At 40.9% G+C, this 24,802-nt stretch overlaps 1 protein-coding gene across 7 annotated transcripts in view; it reads right to left on the reverse strand.

Moving 5' to 3' along the window:
* Positions 1-24,802, reverse strand: part of LOC122656846 (peptidyl-prolyl cis-trans isomerase FKBP16-3, chloroplastic) — a 45,106-nt gene that overhangs the window by 18,357 nt on the left and 1,947 nt on the right. For all 7 annotated transcript variants that reach the window (XM_043851519.1, XM_043851517.1, XM_043851513.1 and 4 more), the window contains exons 2-3: positions 17,667-17,947; positions 16,561-16,644 (exon numbers count right to left, since the gene is read on the reverse strand). In XM_043851519.1, coding sequence (XP_043707454.1) covers positions 16,561-16,644; positions 17,667-17,947 — 365 coding nt within the window. The remainder of the gene's footprint in view (positions 1-16,560; positions 16,645-17,666; positions 17,948-24,802) is intronic.

Here is a 24,802-nt window from a genome sequence, read left to right on the forward strand (position 1 = left end):
TGATCAAGTCCCTGGTTTGAAAGACTCTGTTCTTCTAGTATGCACCATTACTAGACAGTCTGACCATGATGTGCCTCAAGGTACTAAAAGTTATGTGATTGTAATGTACTGTTACGCCCCAGCTAAAAGACAAGGGTTGTGGGGGGGCCTGTTTAGAAATTAAAATTTGAATAGGTAGAGTGTTCCCTTTTCATTGGTTGTGGGGGCTGGTTCTAGCATTTTAATTGTCACTTTTTTGCTACTTATACTACTCTGTTACTGCTATCCCTACTTAATTGGCTGTTGGTACATCTAGTATTCATGTTCCAGATCTATTTTTCTAGCTGATTCAATCTGAAGTCAGAATTATCTGACTAGATGCTTAAGGATCTGTTTAGAGGAACATAATCAATTCTCTAATCTAGAAAAATACCAGTCCCATGAGCTTTAATTTATCCAGTAAGGCCAATTTGAACATTAATCGAGTGTTTTGCTTATTATCTTTTGATTTATTATTGATTCTGGAAGGTACATACATTGGTGATATTTTAGTTTGACCTATCAAGTCATCTTTTAATGAAACTTGACTTATTTAAGAAAGCTAAGTGAAACTTGAATTTAGGGTATTTACTTCAGAATTTAAATTATTTGGGAAGTTATTCGGCATGATTGGGAAGCTTATTTCAAGTTTTTGCCTCTGTTCTGGGCAGAAATCACAGCTGCATTCAAAGACAATTTAACCCTATTAGATCAAGTCTGTAGGATTTGATAATTTAGGGGGGGCAAATCACCTATGAGTAAAGATTCTGGAACTCTGGGAATCACTCCGTTTGGATCAGGATGGGCTTATATATAACTTGATTTATCCCTGCTGTTCAGTAGCTTTGCAGGGCAGGATTCTTGGCTCAATTTTCACAACTTTTCTGTGAGACATTTAAACCTGATATTTGATGATTATGAAAGGCCTGTAACTTTTATGAAGATTGATTGAATATTGTGATCTCTGGACCATCCTAGTTTAGTCCTAGTCTGTCCTGTATACGGCTCATCTAGTGGCAGATTCATATTTAATTGATATTTCTGTATTGTACCGCTTGGGTGGGCTCATCTGCAGGTTAATTATTAATCTGCGTCACTTTGCATAAAGTTGCTGAATTCATTCCATTGAATCCTATAATGATTTGGATATATAAATATTTTGAATTGTAGCATCTACTTTGTTTGGGGAGTTACCATAGGACTCTACAGTCAAAAGTGGGACAATTACGTAGAGGAATTAAAGGATTTCAACTGAAACAGTAAGACCAGATTGTACCTCCGTATTGGAGATTGTTAAACTAACCAGAATTATGTAATTAAAATATTTTCTATAGGATGTCTACCTATATTTCAGTGATGTGGATATGAGTTGGCTAATAATGTATTCAATTTTTGAAAGTTCTCAGTACAGGAAATAAAATAAAAGTTCAGAAGGCCATCTGCTGAAAAGGTAACAGCAAAATTCGTCTTTGGATAGGTGCTAGCTGACACTTAGAATTTAAGGATACAAAATAGCAAGACGTGTCCATTTTTGCTCATTTCTAATAGTCATAGATTGATTAGATTCCAGGTTAGAAAACATCAAAACCCAAGTTAAGAATGAAGATCCTTCGAACAATAATATTTTAGCAGTGACTCGAAATATACCATATCTAATGCCAGAGCATCCCCATCTGAAGAATCCATACTTGATTTTTCCTTGCAGGCCACTGGATCGACTTTTGGTGCTTGGGAGCATGGTACTTGATCAAAATTATTAAATGGAGCCAATGTCAATTTAAAGTGTGTTTTCTAAAGAGTCCCCAACTATGTCAAGTTTAGTTCTCTATTTTCATCAGGAAACAGGTCAGCTTTTGGTCTAAAGAAGCCAAACCAGCATAGACTTCTTTATATACATTTAAAGTAGTTGGGGAATGAGTTTTCTTTTATTATAAGGTTAATAATTATAAGGGGTCTTAAAAGGATACAGTTATTTATATGTTTTAGGATTCTAGTTAGAGTCAAGGGGCCATTGCTTAGAGCAATGGTAAAAGGTTCGGTGCCTCGCAAATGCCCAGGTTCGAGTCTTGAGGGCAGCCATATTGTGCAAAAATGCCGAAGGATACGACCGAATCCAAACTCACCCCTCCCAGGACCCTGCATAGGTGGGACCAGCACTGGGTAATGGCCCTAATTCTAGTTAGAGTCGAGTTATGTGCAGGGAGATAGGGATCTAGCAATTACTTGTAAATAGCATTATAAACAGCATATTTTCAGTGGAATGGGTTGAATTCACATATGGTTACTCGGTAGAGACTTTTTGCAGAAGTACAGAACAATGCCTGGTGATTTGCTGCTTAATTGCACTCTTTATGTTGATGCTGATTTCTGCCGTGAATATTTACTGCTACTGCTGTGGTCTTCGTTCTCCTTTCATCAAATACATAATGCAAAAAGTCTATCCATACTTTCTTTATACTCAATCTCAGGGCAGCTTCGTTATTATAATTTCTGATTTTAATTCTGTTGATTCCATTAACCTGTGGCTGAATTACTCATATCAGATCATTCGGCCAATCTGATTTGGTATTCTAAATTCAAATCTAGTTCTGAATTTCTGCTTTCTTATTGGCAGAATTCAGTTTCTTCTGTTGGAATTAAATTCATCTAATAATTCACCTATCCCCCTTCCTTTTGGGGAGAGAAATCTCTTCCACAGCAGCTGCAAGATCAGAAAGGCCCCTCTCGACCTCGATTCTGAGTTTTGGTCAATTTTCAATCAGCTGAGACACTTACTTTCTCTCAGTTTTCTCTACTTTGCACATTGGTAACTTGGAATTCTTTATTAACTTCCCATGGGCCATTACCTGGAGACCTAGATTGGGTTCATTGACCCTGTCTACATCAGTATTGTGTATCTTCTAGTTTCTATAGTAAAAATTCAGTTTGGCCAGGTAAGGCATTTCTCAGGGGGAAAAATTATGGTAAGCTCATATCATCTGGCACCCTTAAGTTGGAACTTTATTCCCTTCCACATAGGTGGGTCCATGTGATAAAAATCTTGAGATCCACGTGAAGGATCATTTTGACCCTAAACAAGAAGGAGAAGTTCTCTAAATCTGAGTGCAAAGTGACAACACAATATACAACACATTTACCATGGGATAGATAGAGCAATTTTATGAGGCTCTTTTTAACCACTTCCCTTGCTCATTTGGCGCTGGAACTTAACTTGTGAGATGGGAGTGATCACATGGAAACCCCCATGTCCATGCACGTCAAGCACAAACTATGAATATGTATTTATATGAAGATTAGGGTAATCTATGAGTGGAGAAGATAAAATAAGGAAGAGACACATCAAAGGTAATAGTTGAGAAGAATAGACTGGCTTGTCAGAATGACAGAAGCCTTCATTAATTTATAAAGGGAATGATGGATACTAATAAGATATGCTAGCTCGGGCTGAGTCACAGTCCCTATCTAGCATACAAATACAACAAACCTGACAGTGTCTCCCCCCCCCCCCAAAAAAGTTGGTGCATATATATCTCTCATGCCCAACTTGGAAACAACAGGATGGAATGACTTAGAAGTCAATCACTTAATGAATACATCAGCTAATTGATTCTCTGAAGTGATAAATGGGATGCAAATCAAGCTTTGTTCAAGTTTCTCCTTAATGAAGTGTCTGTTAATCTCGATATGCTTAGTCTTGTCATGCTGGACTGGGATATGGGCTATATTGCTAGCTGCATTATTATCGCAGTAGAGCCTCATAGGTTCTTCAGACGTTACCCGCAAATCTTCAAGAAAGATTTTAAGCCAGATAAGCTCTCACACACCTTGTGCCATAGCTCCGCACTCTGCTTTTTCCTGGATCTAGATACCACGGACTACTTTTTACTGCGCCAAGTAACCAGATTTCCGTCGAGGAATGTACAATATCCCGAGGTAGAGCGCCAATCATCAATGGAGCCAGCTCAATCTGCATCGGTAAAGTATTCCAACTTCAGATGGCTATTATTGGAGAATAAAATACCCTTTCCTGGTGCCGATTTCAAGTATCTCAGTATTCGGTATACAGCCTCAAGGTGATTAGTTCGGGGATCATGCAAGAAACGGCTAACAACACCAACCATATAAGCAATATCAGGTCGGGTATGGGAGAGGTATATCAATCTGCCTACAAGTCACTGATATCTTTCCTTGTCAACTAATTCACCTCCTTTGTAGCTGAGTTGATGATTCACCTCAATAGGAGAGTCTGCAGGTTTACAGCCAATCATTCCTGTCTCACTGAGAAGATCTAGGACATATTTCCTTTGAGAAATGAAATACCCTTGTTTGAACAGGCTACATCAATCCCAAGAAAATATCTGGTGGGTCCTAAATCTTTGGTCAAGTTTTCAGCAAGGAGATTTCTGCATCATCAATCCTTGTTATCACTATATCGTCAACATAGACAATAAGGGCAGTAACCTTTTTGTCCCTATGTTTGACAAATAATATATGATCAGCATGGCTCTGTTCATACCCAAATTGTTGCATAGCCTTCTAGAACCTCCCAAACCAAGCTCGGGGTGATTGCTTGAGACCATAGAGGGACTACACATCTTGCCAGCTATAGATGATGATTCGAATCCTGGAGGGATATACCTCTTCTTCGAGATCTTCCTTAAGTAAAGCATTCTTCACATCAAATTGTTGGAGATTCCATCCAAGATTTGCAGCACAGGATAGCAATGCCCGAACAGAGTTCATTTTTCGTAACAAGGGCAAAAGTGTCCCGATAGTCAATCCCATATGGGTGAAGCCTTGGCAAAATCGTGCCTTATATTGCTCAATTGCCCATTTGCCTTTTGTTTCATAGTGAACACTTATTTACAACCTACTGACCTCTTTCTTTTAGGACAAGGGACAAGCTCCTAGGTTTCATTTTTCTTGAAAACCTACATTTTTTCTACCATGGCATCTTTCCTCTTAGGATCTATGACAATTGGCAACTTCTTTCAAGCCCTGTGGGATAGATGCAGAGGACAAAGAGGAAACAAAGGCATGATAGGAAGGAGACAATGATTCATAGGAGACAAAATTAGATATAGAGTGTTGGGTACATTTTCTAACTCCCTTCTTAATAGCCACGGGAACATCATCAGTAGGAGTATCATTACCATCTGCGATGAAGGAGTTGGATCTGGGAGCATAGGTGGACATGGTGGATCTGAGATGGGCGGCTTTTCCTTTTGCCTGGAATAAGTGAGTAGAACCCCTTTTCCAGTGACATGATCAGTGTCTATCTTCTCCCCTAAAGTTGAATAGTATCAATAACAAAAGGAGAAGGATGCTCTTCCTCAACACTCTCCGCTTGAAGAAAAGACTGGTAGTAGGACTCAAATTTCATGAAATGTAACATCTGTTGTAATCAGTGAGTAACGAGAAGGGGGATGATAACACTTGTACCTTTTTTTAGAAGTAGAATACCTAAGGAAGATACAATAGAGAGCACGCGGATCCAATTTGGATCAAGAGGGAGAGGAATTGTGAGCAAAGCAAACACAGCCGAATACCCTTGGAGGAATGTGAGAAGCAAAGGAGGGATCCGAAAGGAGACTCATAGGTGTTTTGAAGTCCAAGACACTGGAAGGAACCCGGTTTATAAGAAAGGCAACTGCAAGGACCGCATCACCCCAATAGAATTTGGGAACATGGGTGGTAAACATCAAGGAATGAGTGACTTCAAGGAGATGGCAATTTTTCCTTTCTGGGACACCATTTTCAGGAGGTTTGAGACAAAATGCCATGTACAACAAGGTAATGAAGGAATGAACCATCGATATATTCTGTCCCATTATCGCTCCGCAAAATTTGAACCTAGGCATGGAACTAGGTCTTGATCATAATATGAAAAGACCGGAAACATGTAAAGGCCTCGAACTTAGACTAGAGAAGATAAACCCAAGTTAAACGAGTACAGTTATCAATAAATGTAATAAGCCATCTACACCCACCCCTAGCAACAGTCTTAGATGGTCCCCATAAATTTTTTGAATTAATAATATAGAAAGAAATAGCACTTATTTATCACTGGGAAAATAAGACCTAATGTGCTTAGCTAGTTCACAGATATCGCAAGTAAATTGGTCCGTAGTACAATGCTTTATCAAAGACGGAAATAAATAACTTATAACACGAAAAGAAGTTTTGGATCCTGAGACGTGCCAATGAAAATGATTTTGTTGGTCCTCCAAAGATCGAAGACGATAGGGAATTACAACTCGCACGACAAGTTTGTCTAGAATCAATGTATCGAGGATCTCTTATAGAACTGCATAAAGCTGCACAACTATGGAGATATGCTACCACCAGAATCACTGATGGCAGACGAATATTTTGTTCCAATCTGGAGATTGATTATATGTTTACCGATGAATTAGGGAAGAGGATGCACTGATATCCAGGTCCAAGTAATATAGCCCATCAGGTACCCTACCATATCCAATCATTGCTCCTACCACTAGATGTTGAAAGAGGCAATGGGTAGAGTAAACATGAACACAGCAGTTAAGATCAATAGTGAGACAATAAATGGCAAGTAAATTGGCACAAAGGTTAGGGACATGGAGAACAAAAGGTAAAGAGATGATAGGGAAATGGAACCTTTACCAGAGATAGCAAACAAAGATCCATCAGCGACTTGGACCTTGTTCTGACCGGAACAAGGGAGGTACGTATGAAACATGTCCGAGGAGATAGTCATATGATCAGAGGCCTCTGAATCAAGGAGCCTTGATAAACTAGAAGGGGAAGAAACATGAAAGATACCTCATTGAGCAAGATGAGAAGCTGGTGTAGTGGAAGAGGCCATGGTGGGAGATGTACTAAGCTATGTTATCTTACGCTGGAGAGCTATCATCTGTTCTGAAGAAAAAGGAGACTGTAGTAGATGAAGAGGCATCGGCAGTCTCTGACATATGAGCTTAAGGGCGAGTGGACGAGCCCTGCTTTCCCCCATGTCCCCCTCCCTTAGGTTGAACATGAAGCTTCCAACAAGTCTTTCAGGTGTAACAAGGATGCCCATAATAATCACACTTAACCGGCTCTTTGGCAGGAGCAGCCGGTTTAGTGGTGCTGATATCCACCTGAGGAATAGTAACTAGTTCTGAACAAGGAGTTGCAAGAGTGAGCAACATAACAAAGCGGCGACGTTCCTCATGTTGAACCAAATTGTAAGCCTAAAGCAAAGTAGGAAATTTATCACGGCCAAGAAGCTGAACCCATATCTGGTTATATGCTGGGTGGAATCGAGAGAGAAAATCATACACCCTTTCCATCTCACGCTCCTTCTGAAACGTACTAGCATCACTAGTACAAACCATGGAAACAAGACGATAAAAGTCAAATTGTTGCCATAGTGTATTAAGGGTAGAGTAGTAAGCAAGGAGGGATTTGAGTAGTCTCACGAACTTGCCTTCGCAGTTCATATATTTGTGCATAGTAATTTGACTGTGCATATGTCTGTTTGACCGCATCCCATAGTTCCTTGGCAGAATTCAATAGGAAAAATCTTGGGCCAATAGTGGAGCCCATGGAGTTCGCAAGAATGACATAATGAGGACAACATTGGCCAACCAAGTGTTAGCTTCCGTAGGATCAGGGGGTTTAAGGGTGTCACCATTCAAATACAACAACAACAAACTCAGTCTTATCCCAACTTAATGGGGTCGGCTATATGGATCCAAACAAAGCAAAATAGAGAAAACCAAAGTTACACTAAAAAACAAAAGGTGAAGAAAAGATAGGAGAATAGGTATGGGGAAAGAGATGAGACATGACAGAGGAAAAGACAAATGGAAGATGGGAAATAAAGGAAAGATGAAAGGTAGTAAGAGGAAAAAGGCACAGCCCAACACGCAGGATAATCTCAGCTAAATGGGGTTTGCGACATGGATCCTTGCCCTCCAATAGATTCTTTCCGAGGTCATACTTGGGACCAGACCTAGACCATGCACGTCCTTCCTCACTACTTCCCCTATGGTCATTTTAGGTCTGCCCCTAGCTCTTTTAGCTCCTTCAATCGGAATCATATCACCATTCAAATACCCCAAAAAAATTGTTACCTCGGATAGTGAGAAGGCACATCCGTGGCCAAGTAAGATCATTGGTCCCATTCAACTTAGTAGGTCCTATCTGAAGAGTAGGGTCATGGCCATCATTTCCAAGATGACCAACACCCTCAACTCTCCCTATAGAGGGAGCACTACTTTCCACCATGTATAAAGAGGTAAATATAAGTCCAAATATAGTAAGTGGCACTAAGCCCGAGATATAGATCAGTGATCACTCACTGGAGGAGATACATAGGTCGAAGGCAGCAGCAAATAATGAAGACCAATAGTGAAGTAAGCAGCGAGGCAAGAGACCGATAATGGCTTGGCGGTGGCTATCGAAGGGCTTATAGAGCTCACGTGAGAAAGCAAAGGGCCTCGGTGAGGCCTGGCAGCAAGCAGAAGGGGGGGAAAATCCCTGTTGAGGGCCTTAATGAGGCCTGTCCAAGAGCAAAAGAGAGGCAAAATGGCCTAGGAGGCCCTCGCGAGGCGGTTGAAGGGCCTAAGAGTCCCATGCAAGGTAGCCGAAGGGCCTAGGAGCCCCACGCGAGACGAAAAGGGCCTGGGAGGCCCTGACAAGGCGACATGGGCCCTAGCGGGGCCTGGCAATTGATCCCAAGAGGGTAAGGGCGCAGGCCCTGGCGATCATAAGAGGACCTGGTGGACGAGCGCAAGGAAGCAGGGGGCCCTTTGAAGTAGGGATGTAAACGGATCGGATTTGGCTCGGATAGTGCTATATCTGCATCCGCATCCGCATCCGATTAGCTTTCGGATGGATTCGGATAGTGCTAAACAGATACGGAATGGATATTTTATCCGTTTACATGTAAATATAGCTTTTTGGATAGCTATAGTCTATCCGTATCAGCATCCGTTTAGCTTTCGGACGGATTCGGATAGTGCTAAACAGATACGAATACGGATACGGAAATGGATTTCGGCTATTCATTTACATCCCTACTTTGAAGGGCATGACGGTGCACAGCAAGAAGTCGGAGACGGCAGGGGCCCTGGCGAGAGGGTTGGAGCCCTTAGTGGTGATCAGCAGGGAGGGCAGGAGCCCTTACTGGTGATCGGCGAGGAGGGCCTGGTGGCAGACAGGATGTCATAAGGGCACGAGGCCATAGTATGGCCAGTGAGTCAACTGGTAAGTAAAGGCGGCACGTCTTAGGTGACCATGCTCAGCCTTGGGAGGCCGAAGCCACTAATGCGTAGCGCTGACCTCTTGTAGTAATGAGAAAAAACCTTAAAAAATATCCAAAGTATTGGGCTTTGATACCAAGGTGAGAAGAATAGACTAGCTTGTCAGAAAGACAAAGGTCTTCATTTATTTATAGAGGGAATGATGGATAAAAATAAGGTATGCTAGCTAAGGCTGAGTCACAATCCTTATCTAGCATACTGATACAACGAACCTAGACAATGTCTAGTCAATGCCTATCCTTAACAATAATCTAAGAGTAGCTGCGATACATGATATGTTGAAAGAAAGTTGTTTGCGATGACATGGACATGTGCAACAAAGACCTTTGGATGCACCAATAAGAAAGAAAGGGCTATTACCCCGTGCTGGTCCCGCCTGTGCGAGATCCTGGGAGGGGTGAGTTTGGAGTCGGTCCTGACCTTTGGCATTTTTACGTTGGCTATCCTCAAGACTCGAACCTGAACATTTGCCCTGGCAGCAAAAAGAGCAAGGGGCGGACTGAAACATGGTACAAGATCTCACCGAGATCTCGCAAGATCTCAGTAAATATCTCAATTTCACCATCCTCCGAGTCGAAACAAACATTGAAATAGAAAAACTACAGGGTTTCGACCAAAATTTCAGTCCAGTATTTCGTTTCACCGATTTTTTGGCCAAAACGATAAAAGTCACTTACTTTAAATACCATAACTCAATGAGACTCAGTCGAAATTTTGTCTGGTTTCGTTTGATAGTGAAGAAAACCACCTCAAATCTCCTATTTGCTCCTTTTGACAAAATCTTACCCAAACAAGCTATGAACAAGAGGATTTGTTGCTCAAATACAAGATTTGGAGGAGATTTTCTGCCCAACAACAAGATTTGGAAGAGATTTGAACTTGAGGGTAACACACTTTTTTCCAAAACTATTTTTTGCAAAAAAAAATATGATAAATACTTGATTGTTGTTATTCAATTTTTGTATGTATACATTGTTGCCTGATCTATGACTTGACAGAATCAGATTGTATTTTCTATTTTAAAATAGTTTTTTATTTTTCCGCACAAAAAAATGATTTTTTTTGCTTTGAAAAAAAATATATAGTTATTACTTATTGTTTGGAGGTCATTTTAATATATGTTAGACACCGTTAGCCGATCTACGGCCTCACGGAGTCTTTTTTTTCAGTCATGAAATTAATTATTTAAATTGCTGGAATTTTAAAATTATTTTTTAAAATTAAATAAAAAATTCAAAAAAAAATATGGAAAAAATCTGTTTTTGTTTGAAAATTCTTTAAAATTGATGAAAGCCTTGTTACTGTATTTCAAATTGAAAATGATGATTAATGTCTCATTTAATTATAATTTTTGATGAGTTATGGAATTATTTTTTCTACAAAATATAAAATTATTTTTAATTAAGAAAAAAAAAAGGAGTTAGGGAAAAATAGGAAATAACTATATGATTGTTTTAGGAGTTTGAAATGATGTTGAATAGCTATATAATACATGAATATTTTGATGTAACAGTATAAAAAGGTTTAAGATTGTTGCACAATGGATGAGTGTAGAGGTGGAGATATATCATGGAGAGCCTATAGGAAACGACAAGAAATAGTCAAGGTGTAGGTATTGCCAGAAGGTACTAAATTTTGGAAGGGCCACTAGATTGAAGCAGCATTTGGCTGGTGGGTGCAATGACGTAGCCAAATGCAACCAAATTTCTTATGAGGTGCAACAGGCCATGAGCACATAAGGGAGGAAGACTAGTTCCACAAGGTTCGGCCAGGTTGGGATAAGTGGTTTGAAGGCTGATAAGTGGGTTAGATGGGTGGGGTGATGGATCGGGTCGGTGTAAGAAGTTTATTCGTCAAAAGGTGGGTTTAAGTGAGATGGGACAAAAAAAGGGGGATGAAGGCCAAAGGGGACACGTGGAAAGGACAAAAGGTGGGTTTTAGCTAAAGGGGACCTCGTAGAAAGCGACGTCAGGGGAGAATGGGAGCTAGGAGAAGGGGGATGGGGAAGGTTAGCAGAGGGAGGGTTTTTGTTTGAGTTAACAAAAGGGGAAAGCATACGAAGCGAAGGCGAAAGAGGGGTTGCAGGTAAAGATGCAGTAGGAGACTGCAGATCAGTATCAAGGTTCATCCGAGGCTCATCAGGAGCAGGCGAGACAACGACTTCACAGTCGGCACCAAGATCGAGTCTCTGAAGAACTACGAACCTGTTGTGGCCAGCGTCAGATGTTCTGCGTGGTAGGTGGGCATCGGGCAACTCGCCGGGGATGGAGACCTCCTCAGAAGCACGAAGACTTTTCCAGTGACGGTTTCTCTTTTTTTCCCGGCCACGAGAGAGGATTGGAGAACCATCATACTCCATTGAGTTGTAAGGGTCAGCCGTGGAAGTCTTCCTTGGTTGTTCCAAAGCCGTAGCAGCGGCAGAGGCATGAAGGGTAGTCACTGCAGCAGCGTCATCGGTTTCTTCCTCTTCGTCAGCCAGCGTCGCTTCTCCAAGGTCTTCGACAAAGGCATCAACCTCGACCAAAGGCCCTGGAGCTAGAGGGGAAGGGTTCGAGGCAACCTTGGAACCAACAGAAACTGAAGAGCATTGCATCAAGGGATGGCCAAATAGTTTGCAGACGGAGCAGTAGAGGGGCAGCCACTCGTAGAGAACTCTCTGAGAGAAGGAGTGGCCTTCTTCAAAATCTGGAGAAGGATCATCAGCGTTGATTTCGACACAAATTCGAGCAAAAGAAAGTCGATCCATTCTCTTGGTGCGTTCGTCGGAGAATAGAGGAGTGCCGATGGTTGATCCGACGATGCTGAGCCCAGAAGGGCACCAATAGTGAAAGGGAAGACCAGGTAAGTTGACCCAAATGGGGATGGACTTGAGGTCAATTCTGCTGAGAGAGGAGCGATGATCCCATTGCTGGAGGAAGATTGGTTTCTTGCCAATCTGCCAGGGACCACCCTCCAAAGCACGAGCTTTGTCGGATTCATCGGAGAACCTGAATATGAAGATTCCGCTGGACAGCAGGTAGGTGAAGACAGCACCAGCAGCTCGCCACTGTTTATGGAGAGAAGATTTGATGACATGGAAAGGGGGGCAGGCGCCAAGGAAGTGGCCCACAAGGCAACACTGCCATTTTGAAATTTCATCGTCAAGCAAGCCCTTGGGGCAGAAACCAACTTTGGACTCGTCGAGGGTGGAAGGGGGGAGGAAATGGAGGGAGCGTCTAGCAGTGGGTGCAGAGGTTTTGCCGGAGAAGAGGGAGCTCCAAGAATTGGAAGGGGTGTTATGCTGAACAAGGGCAGGGCTGGATGGAGGGGAGATGGAAGGTGCAGGGGATGAAGCAGCTGGGCAGGCAGTAACTGAGGCTGCCGGAGGGGAAAGGGGCATTCTCGAAGATCAGTGGTCCAACCTTCCGTACCAATTATGAACAAGACAATTTCTCATCTTAAATATAACCATCATTTCCCCTTTTCTTATTTCCTACTTATTCGGTTCTTCTACTTGAATAACAGGTCAGTAAAACTATCTTTACTTCTTGCGCATACTTTTATCTCCATAATCAGTTCTCTTTTGCTTTTAATGATATTCTGTTATTTTATTCTTTCTTTTAGTTATTCAAGATCTGTTTCTGAAATCAAAGCATGTTCTTTATAACCGCAACTTGAAGTCCTGCTCCAACTAGGACTTCTGAGTTCTGGAGATTCAGGATTAGTTGCTGGTCTTAATTCTCTTCATTTTATATTATTCTATTCTCTGTTTAGACCTAGTTCATAATCTGCTTTCAAAATCTCGTATTGGTATCAATTTTCAGGTGTCTATGATCTCTTAACATCAAGCTTTGATTTCTATTTTCGAGTTTCAGTTTCAGATTTCTGTTCAATTGCTTCTGCAGAGTTTCTACTTTTATTTAGTCCTTATTCCGAGAATACTTCATTGCTGCTCTAGATCTTCTATTTCCTGCTATCAATTTCTAGTTCTTGAACTATCCTACTTACACTAGGATTCTTCGGTAACTTAGCAACTGACCATCAGATCCAAGTCTGACTGTGAGGAACTATTCTTCCCTATTTGTGAAACCCGCAATAAATTTGAACTTTTGGAACCTGTGTGGTTTCAGGTTCTAGTTCATTGCCCAAGCTAGCCTTTATAATGTGGGCTGTCTCGGTTGAAAATTCAGACCAATCTCGTGACCCGCCTATAATGGCATTCCGAACAGCCAACTAACTTAGTCTCTATTGAGTCTGAGGTGTCTAACGGAGGACAACACATAAGCTTGGCATGCTGGATTTATAGCCTGCGAACCTCACTCTATTCTAGGCTGAAATATAATTTTCTCCTTGTGGGACCCACGTACCCGTCCGGGTTAAGTTGTCCGCATACCATTGGGCCGGGTCTTAGGTAAGAATCCATTCCTATATATATATATATATAGCATTAATGCTTTATGGTATAGTAGGGGCAGAATTGTAATTTTCTCCTGTGGGACCTACACCCCCGTGTGTCCCGAGCTGCCCGTGGACCAACATACCCGGGGCCCCACTTATGACATGGTACATCAATCCCGTGACTTAAATATAAGCCTTTAAGGGGTTGTTTGTCTTAGAATTAGTTTAGAGAATTACATTAACCAAACTAATTCCAACTTGACCAAACCAAACAGCCTTTAGGAGTTCATTTTTTATCTAGACAAGAACCGATTCTGCTCTAAGGGAGAAAGAAGAGAAGAAAAAGAGGGAATAAGAACTTGAAGGATTTGAAGTACTTGGAGCTTAGAAGAGAAGCTCTAGGAAAGGTTGATGGTTGGGCTGCTACCATCTTCTTCATTTCATATCCTTGGTATGCTGTCTAACTATTTTGAAATTTCCCAATTCCTCTCTTTCTTCTTTGCTTTTGTTGAGTTCTTAACTCAAGCAAACCCCAAAGCTTAGAACTTAGATAATTTGGCTTGAAAGCCTTTGATCCTACATGCAATTGGATTAAGTCAACCCAATTAAGGTTACCTTCAATCCCCTTAATCTGTCCAATTCCTCTCTTTTTTCTTGGGGTCAGCCATGTTCTTGAAATTCCAAGAATTCTGAATTTTTTAATCTTTAATTGAAATTCATGATTTTGATCATGCATGCAATTGGGTCAAAATGACCCCATGGCTGTACCCTTTATTTCCCCTAAGCCAATTTGAGGGATTAGACTCCATGCATGGCAAGATCCATGAAATTGGAACTCAAAAATAGGCACTGTTTTACCAACCGGATTCAGAGCCCGTGACCCCTACGGTCGACCGGATTCAAGGCTGGTCTGAATCCGGTCCACCCATATTGTCTCTGCTTTGGTCCTAGTTGGTTTAGGCTTTAACCTAGGTTTATATAGGGTCTAATACATGCTATTTATTACTGTTTAGGACTGTAATTTCTTATTGTTGAGGTTTGTTTGGGAGTTGGATTCATCTACAAACTTGTACAAACATCCAACTCTAGGTAAGGAGATTTTGACTTTAATTTCGGCGTATTTGTGATAATTAATTTTGGTTTATTATGATTGCCATGTCATGCATCATATTAATAACACTGATTATGTACTTTTGTTAGCTTTAACTTCTTTGCATTAGATGTGCATGATTTTAGGTTACATTTCCATATTGCATTTGCATTTATTACTTGATTCTTAGAATTTATTATGATGATGATGTTGTTGGACAGAATTGTTGTATTATCTATTATGATTCATATGTCATCATGATAGTATGCATATGGTTAGGATTGGCATGAACCCAGTGCTACGACCCTTACCAACAGGGGTTGAAGTGTTGGATAACCCGTGGTAGGTCCGAAGGGTAAATTCCAGAATGCCATTCACTGTCCCATGTTAGCGTGTGTACTCTACGAGGAGCAATGATGAGGTTAGTCATTGGGGTCTGCTTTGGGTCCGATGTGTTCATTCCGGAGCTGGCGAGTCTTCACCGTAGTAGAATGGTTTCGCTCGGGTGACCGACGTCTGGTTATGTGTTTCCGGGACCGAGGCTGGCATTCTATTACAGTAGCACTTATGCCTCATGAGACTTAGTACTGTTGTTAGAAGCATTCTTAGCTCTAGATCATTCATCATGGACTATTTGCACTTGCTTATGTGTTTCCCTTACTGGGCTCAGTGGAGTTCACCCCTGTGGATATCCTTATTTTTCAGATGACTTGTTTACTTCTGGTGGTGGATTTGCAGCGCTGGAGTGTGAAGTGCACGATGCTTCGTGCGCATGTGATGATTGCACATTCTCTTGATCTTGGCCTGACAGCCCAGGCTATCTCCCTACTCTTTTGTGTTTATAACATTTTTGTATAGTTATAATATAATTCTTGTTCAGTTATACCTTGTGATACTTTTGAGAACTGTATAGCTGTAACACAAGTTAAATCCTTTATATAAATGAAATATCACTTAGACTTCTCTTATTATTGATGTTACCTCTATTATTTAAATTGTTTCCGCTGCCTCTGATTACTGTATTTGTGAGATATGTTTGTAAATGGAGTACTGCACTTGTGATCCTTGGGATTGTTTGGATGTCAGAGACATCCAGTCACACTTGGCCCTTATTGACCGGGCCGGGGTGTGACACTATTTATTTGACCTTCAACCAGCACATTGGCCACATCTGACTTTTATTTTCTGATATCAATTTTCTCTTGAATCTGGAATTTTTACTGGTTTCAATTCTGGAGTTTTCTGTAGTTTCTAAACCCTAGCCCTAAGGTGTTCTGATATCAATTAAAAGCACTGTTAAAAGTTCTCAAAAATACAAGGTTTCCATTTCACTATAATAAAATCTAATTGCATTTTTGTAACTTTAAACTCACTTTTAAGGCACTCTCCTTTGCCTGTTTTGGAATGAAACTTGACTGTGAGAAGTGTCTAAGGTCCTATATCACATGGACCCACCCATGTTTGCTGATGTGGCAGGTTGTGATACATTTTAGTTGTCACTAAGAGGTTGTTACATATAACCCAACCTTTTTTTTTTTGGTTCATACAAACATAGATTGACCAAAAATATCCTAGCAAGAGATTAGATTACTTAGGTATAAACGAAAGATCTATTCAAAGATCCATTTGAAGAGAGCCATACTTTACAGTTGCACATTGTTCTGTGGTATTTATTAAACCATGAGATAGAATTTAATATTTCACACCAACAAAGAAGCAATATCTAGTTTCTAACTGTGATACCGACAGCAGGTAAGTTTATAATTGAAAGAAAATCTTATATACCTGAAAACCAACAGGCGGACTAGGACCAATGCCAACTTTAATATCCTTGTACTGCAAGCCGGACTCTGTAGTTATCATAGGTACCTTCATAATACAGAAGGATGAGGCTTAGTTCCAACCGTTAACTTTCAAAATCATCTATTACTGTCAACAGCAACCCATACCAACTGAATGTATGAATTTCACATGGAAGACCTCATTGAAATGTCCAACTCACTTTTTCTTTTTGTTATCTGAAATGTATCCAACTAGCATATGGAAATCTAAAATTCCACATACAAGATAGGCTGTCAATAGGGTCATGACGTGTCATTTTATGGGTCTGAAGTAGGAAATCACTCGGTCCAACTACAGCATTCTCTTGCCTGGTCAGAAAGCATTTTGAATATTGAAAAAAAAAAAATCCAATGGTCACAATACTCCATCTGTTCTTCACACATTCCCTGCATCGACTACTATATCATGGTGCAGTCTGAGTCTCTAAACAAAAGCCAATGCATGCAGATTTCAGACTCTCATTCTCATTAATTCAATTCAGACACAATTTGCTGTAATTGCAGAAACTGAAGGATGAATTAAACAGGCTGGTCCCCAATAGAAGGCTAAATAAAACAGGTTGATCCTAACTTCAAGTTGGAAAAAAAAATCCAACGAACAAGAAAACTCTTTGGTACTCACACAAGGCAAGTGTATTCTGAAGCTAGTTAGCTACTTTAGCCGGATTGCTAGTTTACATCATTTGGGTTTTCATCAAACCCAAATTCAATTTTCCAGATGTTTATCAGTACATGAGGATGGGAAACAGCCTCTCTGCAAAGCAGGGGTAAGGATGCATACATTATGACTCTCCCCAGGCCCCGCAGTGCCAGGAGCCTCATTCACTGTGTATGCCCCTTTTTTTAATCAGCACATAAGATCTCTAAGTCCAAACATTCAAGAACTGGATGCTCCAATCAGACTGAATAAAAGATTTTGAATATGTCGGATGTTCTCCTAGTTAATCTTGAGAGAACATCTTTTACATACTGAATATCTGACAGCATCAAATTGAAACTCCTGAATTGAAGGAAATTGACAGATGTAGGGACCATGCAATCTCACCATACATTTTCTAGTTTCTCCTTGCACGCATCATCACATAATCTTGGCATTTGCTCGGGAGGGAGCCCTGCAGCCCCAGCATCGAATGAGACTGCAAGCCTAGAAATCCCGAAGATTAACCCAATCATAGTCCTACGATTAATTAGAGTGAAGTCATCTTCATATTCACTTGAACCTCCAGGTCTAACTCTATCCCTTGAAGCTGAGTATTGCACTGTAAGGTTTTGGCTTCTGTTTCTAGATATACTTTGACGATTGGCAGAAGCCCCTCTACCAAATACAGAACCTAAAGCAACATAATTTAACATATAGTTACAATAAGAGTTGAGAGCTACTGTAACAAGAATTTTGACAAAATATGGTAAGCTCGTATATTTTAAGCAATAAATAGAAATGAAGCTGCATCTAAAACCTTGGTGAAATGCATGGTTTGAAGCCAACCGAAAACATTTTCAAGATGGAAATTTACTAGGACTTCAACTCAACTTAAACAGTTGCTGATCATGATAGAATTCTATGAAAGAAGAATTATAGTCCATCATCCTCTTATTTCAATGAATTAAAATGATTTGGGTAAGTGCAAGGACCTTGTGCTGAACTTTGGTCGTCATTGAGAGGGGGGGGAATCAGTAATTCTTTTAAATTTTATTTTAATTGCCCAACTGTCATTGAAGGACTGCTTCGGTCACAAAAACCACACTGCCCAAAGCCTGACAGCCAACTCTTATTTTTAAGCATGTAACTGATTACACACAGTCATGTAACACGCCTTGCCTCACAACCACAGGTATTCACATCCACGTGGCAAGGCCCATCCTGCAAAAAAGGGACTCCATTTATCCACACATACAATCCACAAGAAACCACCCATAACACAAGATTTTTACATGGTTCGGCAATGTGCCTACATCCAAGGAGCAATGCCCTAAATGGGCTCTATATATTGCTTAATACAATTATTCTACAGTACCCACTGCAGGGAGCACCAACTCCAGAATTTCAGAGCACCTTACTGTGGGGGAGCACCAACCTCTGGCTTTAGGTAGCACCCACTACCGAGGAATTCTAATCCCTCTGTCCAACACCCACTGGACAGGTCCAGAAATACAAAAATTATGTGCTTATAGAATGCCCAAATTACAAGCACAAATATATTACAAATCCCACCCACATAAAACACAGATATTCACTCGGGCATTTTATCAAACACTAAGCTTACAGAGAATACAATACAAAAGGGAATTTGCTACAAGGGTTACCTACAACTCTGGCAACCTCTGAAGAAAGTTGTAGACCGGATTTCTCAACTTTTTGAAGCCTTCTCTGGCCTCTGCCTTCCTTTCTTTTCTTCTTCCTTCTTTCTCTTCCTCTTCTTTCTTTCTCCTCTTCTTTCTTCTCAATCTTCTCAATCTTCTCAAACCCTAGCTAGGTCTTCAATGCATTCATCAACCATCTCTTCAGAGCCTTTAATTGAAGCGTTAATGCCCAATGGAGGTTGGTAGCATGGGCTTTTGACTTGAGAGCCCTCTCTTCTCCCTCAACTTCTCCTCTTCCTATTCTGTTTCTCCAAAGGGTTCTCTCACTTTTTTGCTGAGAAATCCTGTGTTTAAGAAACCAAAAATGAGCTTCATTTCTGCTCCCACACTGTCAGACCATCTTCTGCGTCCTGTCGGAAAAACAATCATATCTCTCACGTCCGATGTCGTATTGATTTGATTCTTACAACATTGGAAAGAAGACTCGAAGATCTACAACTCTTATGTTGAGCTTCAATACAGGTAGAGTTCAAGACATTGGAAAAAGGGCCGAAGTCACTGTATATGCAAAACAGGTGTTCTAGACACCATGTGTTGCATCTACATTCGAGATCATAACTTCCTTGTCCAAACTCGGATTAACTCGATTCTTGAGGCATTATAAAGCTTACTCATAAGGCTAGAGTCTTATAGTTTTGAGTTTCAACTCAGAATTAATGGAAGGGTTTCAAAACCATAGTTATCAAAGGGTGTCCAGGGAGCTTTGCCTGGACTGGCGCATAGGCAATGCCTTGGCACCTTGCTAGTGTCGCCCTAATCCCCCCCCTCTCAAATGCGATGGTCGCCTCGCCTTGCCGCCTTGATAACTATGTTCAAAACTAACACTGAAGTTTCCGGATGTGCAGAAACAGTGTTCTGAACCTTTGTGTCATCTCCACTGTCCAGGCCATAACTCATTCACCAATACTCAGATTTTCACAATCCTTGAAGCATTGGAAAGCTAATCAGAGATGAACAATTCCCATATTTATGGTTTCTAAAGAATCCAAGTGGAGAAACACTCAACACTTCCATGAAGTTGTAGCAGTGTAGAAACAGCATTATGGAAATCATGCACAACAACTACATTCAAGAACATATATTCCTCATCAGAAGTCAAATTGACTCACTTCTTGAGGCATTGGAAAGCTAACTCAAAAGGCAAGAGTCTTTTAGTTTTGAGCATTGTAATAATGTAAAAGAAGAAGAAAAGAGAAGGAATGGAGGGAGGAAGAAGAAGAGAGCTGCTGCAACTCTTGGGAGTCACAACCGTAAGGTTGGGACTCCCCATCGATTTCACTATATAATAGGGAAAACCCCAAAAACACAAAACAATAAAAAAAGACAAAAATACCCCCATAGAGAAATCGTGATTAGTAAATCACGACTTCCTTCCCCTCTTTACATCGTGACTTCTAACACTCCCCCTCAAGCTGGAGCATAGATGTTAATCATGCCCAGCTTGTTACAAATATACTCAACCCTTACACTTCCCAAAGACTGGTAAACAAATCAGCAAGTTGCTCTCCTGTTCGAACATGATGAGGTGAAATGATCCCTTATTGCAACTCCTCACGGACAAAATGACAGTCTATCTCAATGTTTTTCGTTCGTTCATGAAACACAGGATTAGTAGAAATATGGATAGCAGCCTGGTTATCACACCACAAAGTCATAGGAGAATTATCAACAAACCCAAGTTCAGTCATCAACTGTTTAATCCACATCCGTTCACAAGTACCATGAGCCATAGCACGATACTCGAACTCTGCACTAGATCGAGCTACAACGGTCTGTTTCTTGCTTTTCCATGACACTAGGTTCCCTCCAACAAACATACAATATCCTAAAGTAGACATCCGATCAACAGGAGATCCTGCCCAATCAGCATCAGAAAAACCTTCAATCCTCCCATGACCATGATTAGAATATAAGAGACCATGTCCAGGAGCCTTCTTGATATATCGAAGAACTCGTATAACTGCATCCCAATGAGATGACCGAGGAGCAGACAAAAACTGACTCAGTACACTAACAGGAAAGGAGATATCAGGTCTAGTCACAGTCATATAATTAAGTTTCCCTACAAGCCTCTGATACTTCTCAAGATCCTCAAGAACATCACCATCATCTATCATAAGCTTCAAATTTGGATCCATAGGAGTATCAAACGGTTTAGCGCCGAACAACCCTGTCTCTGAAAGCAGGTCAAGAACATACTTTCGCTGTGAGAGCGAAATTCCTTTCCGTGATTGAGCAACTTCAATGCCCAAAAAATATTTCAGCCTTCCCAGATCTTTAGTTTGAAATTGTTGTCTCAAATGTACTTTCAACTTCTCAATTCTAGGAGAATCATCTCCTGTGATGACAATATCATCCACATAAACTATCAAAAATATCATTCCTGCATTAGATAGCCGGAAAAACACCGAATGATCACTAGCAGATCGTGTCAGCCCAAACTCCAACACAAGATCAGTAAATCGGCCAAACCACGCCCGAGGCGACTGTTTCAGCCCATACAACGATTTCTTCAGCCTACACACGTTACCAGCAGACTCCCCTAAGCAACAAATCCAGGAGGTTGCTCCATATACATTTCTTCATGGAGATCACCATGTGAGAAGGCATTTTTCACATCCAACTGAAATAAAAGCCAAGCCAATGATGTATAGCAGCCAAAGAAATTAATATGAGGACAGATGTAAGCTTTGCAACAGGAGAAAAAGTATCCAGGTAATCCACACCATATACCTGGGATAACCCTTAGCAACAAGTCTGGCCTTCAAACGAGCCAAGGAACCATCAGGGTTGACCTTCACCACAAATATCCATCGACAACCAATAGGAGACTTACCAGAGGGTAAGGAGACAAGGCCCCATGTTTGATTCTCCTCTAGTGTAGATAATTCCTCAGTCATAGCAGCTCTCCACCCAGGAATAGACAAGGCTTCTACAATAGACTTAGGAATAGGATGACGCTCAACAGTAGGCAACAAGCAATAAAACCAGGAGACAAACCAGAATATGAAACAAAGTTAGAAATGGGATGGTGGGGAATCGTTGTCCCCTCCAATTCGCGGGCACCTCCAATTCCTCACATGGGGGAGGCGGAAATGACCACCCTAGCCCTGCCCAAAAAAACTGCCCAAGGTGGGGTCCACTCCCCCCTATTAGAGGAATTTGAGGAATTAGAGGTGATAATTATTCGATGGTGGGTACAACTGCGAACACCTTTACAATGAACAATCGGAACATCTAAATCAAAAACAGCAGGAACTGTAGGAGAAGAGGAAGTACCCAGTGCAGTATCAGGATCTGCCGGCAAAGAAGGCGTGGTAGAAGCATTCAACCGAGTGGTGTATCTCTCGAAAGGTGTAATACGGGTTGCAGCCTCGTCCGGAGTGCAACATTGAAACATAACAAGAGGTTCCGTAGAACGAGGAGGCGGAGCAGATGACAAAGGAACCTGCAAACCAGGAGAACATTCGACAATATATACGGGCAAGTCATCATCCAAATCAGAAGAAACAATTGAAAACTCAACATAAGGAGTAGACTCAAAGAAGGTAACATTAGCTGTCACAAAATATTTATTCAAATCAAATGAATAACAACGATAACCCTTTTGAGTTCTAGAATACCCAACAAAAAGACATTTAAGAGCTCTAAAATCCAACTTAGAAAGTCCAGGACGATGATCCCGAATAAAACAATCACTCCCAAAATCATAGGGTGGTAATACGAATAATGGTGCAGAAGGGAACAACAAAGAGTATGGAATGCCACCACCCAAGAAGAACGCATGCGATTAATGAGAGAGCATGCGGTCAAAACAGCATCAACCCAAAAAGGTTTGGCCACTTTCATCTCAAACAGAAGAGATCGAGTGACCTCCATTAAATGTCTATTTTTCCTCTCTGCCACACCATTTTGTTGAGGTGTGTCAGCACAAGAGGACTGATGAACGATCCCATGCTGCATCATAAAAGTACTGAAAGAAACTGAAAAATATTCTTTAGCATTATCACTACAAAGGATTTTTAAAGAAGTACTAAATTGATTCTGAAATTTCAAGAACAAAGGCACAAAAAATTGGGAACAACTCAGAACGATTTTTCATTAAATAAATCCAGGTAACTCTGGAGTAATCATCTACAAAAGTGGCAAAATAACAAAAACCCAACTTAAACATGACTGGACAAGGACCCCACACATCATAATGAACCAAAGAAAAGGGTTGGTCAGACCGTTTATTGACTATAGGGGGATAACTTACACGGTGAAGTTTCCCAAATTGGCAAGACTCACACTGTAAACTGGACAACGACCGAAAACGACTATCCAAAAGTTTTAGACTCTCCAAGGAAAGATGACCCAAACGACAGTGAATTTGGTGAGGAAGCGCCACACTCGAACACGCCACAACTGATGTGTCTTCAAATAGATACAACCCCCTAGATTCACGGCCTCTACCAATCGTCTTCTTCGACGTAAGATCCTGAAAAACACAATAGCCAGGAATAAAGGTAACAGAACAATTATAAGTTTTGGTGTGGTATCATGTGTATTCTCACGTGAGACACGTAGAACACGAGAAAAAGTCTCTGAAAGTGTGGCCACTTTATCGCTACCAAGAATCTAGGAATGGACAGCATCAAATTCTTTACCCAAACCACCTAAAAATCCCATGACGGCGAGTTGTTCACGCTGATTTTGCATTTGTTGTACGTCAGAAGTAATAGGAAGTAAGGAATTCAGCTCCTCATACATCCTCTTGAAGTCTCCAAAATATTGGGTCAAAGAACGACCCTTCCAATCAACCCGATAAAAGTCCTGGGACAGCTCATAAATTCGAGAAAGGTTGTTCTGTCCAGAATACAGAACATACAGATAATCCCACAATTCCTTCACTGTATCGATATGGGTCACCAGGTCAACAATGTGGTGATCCATACAATTTAACATCTGCCCTAAAATTCGAGCATCCACTACTGTCCATGACGTATCAGCTTCATCCTTGGCCTATGTCAAATGCTTCTCATGACCACGACCAGTCAAAACGAGCCCAACAATTTTCTTCCATTGTTGAAAATTGTTGGTACCTTCCAACTTCTTCTCCACTAACTTGTTGGAAGAAACTTCAGTAAAAACAGATTTGTTATCACCCATTGATCCAAATAATCTGTCCAATTAATAATGCAGAAAAATATAATGTAGAATCTGCCCAGAAAAAATATGTAGAAATCGACGCCAAGTCTGCCCAGAAAACGATGTCCAGAAAATATGCAGAAATCGATGTCAAGTTTGCCCAGAAAACGATGTCCAGAAAATACAACCAGAGTCTGCCCAAAAATTGAACCAAAACTGATCAAACTAACTGCCCCAAACCATTCAACAACACATACCTGAATGGAGAATAATACCGCAACCTTCTACTCCATAAATCGATCACCACAAAAAAGAGAGAGACCTAGTTCTCAATACCGAAACATGAACTAGTCTCTAAAACATTCCACAATACAGCATAGGGTGATGTACCCCTTCAAACAAAAGTCCTAAAGAAGTCGCAAACCACCAACCAGAGATGAATCAACCAAAATAGGTTGAAACCTTGAGAAAGAGGAGAACACGATACTAGGGAATATGTCACAGCCCTAAGTACCTTGCTCTAATACCATGTAATAATTTAAAAGAAGAAGAAAAGAGAAGGAATGGAGGGAGGAAGAAGAAGAGAGCTGCTGTAACTCTTGGAAGTCACAACCGTAAGGTTGGGACTCCCCATCGATTTCAATATATAATAGGGAAAACCCCAAAAACACAAAACAATAAAAAAAAAGACAGAA

The sequence above is a fragment of the Telopea speciosissima genome, chromosome 3 (assembly GCF_018873765.1).
Source record: "Telopea speciosissima isolate NSW1024214 ecotype Mountain lineage chromosome 3, Tspe_v1, whole genome shotgun sequence".
In the NCBI taxonomy this organism is placed as follows: Eukaryota; Viridiplantae; Streptophyta; class Magnoliopsida; order Proteales; family Proteaceae; genus Telopea; species Telopea speciosissima.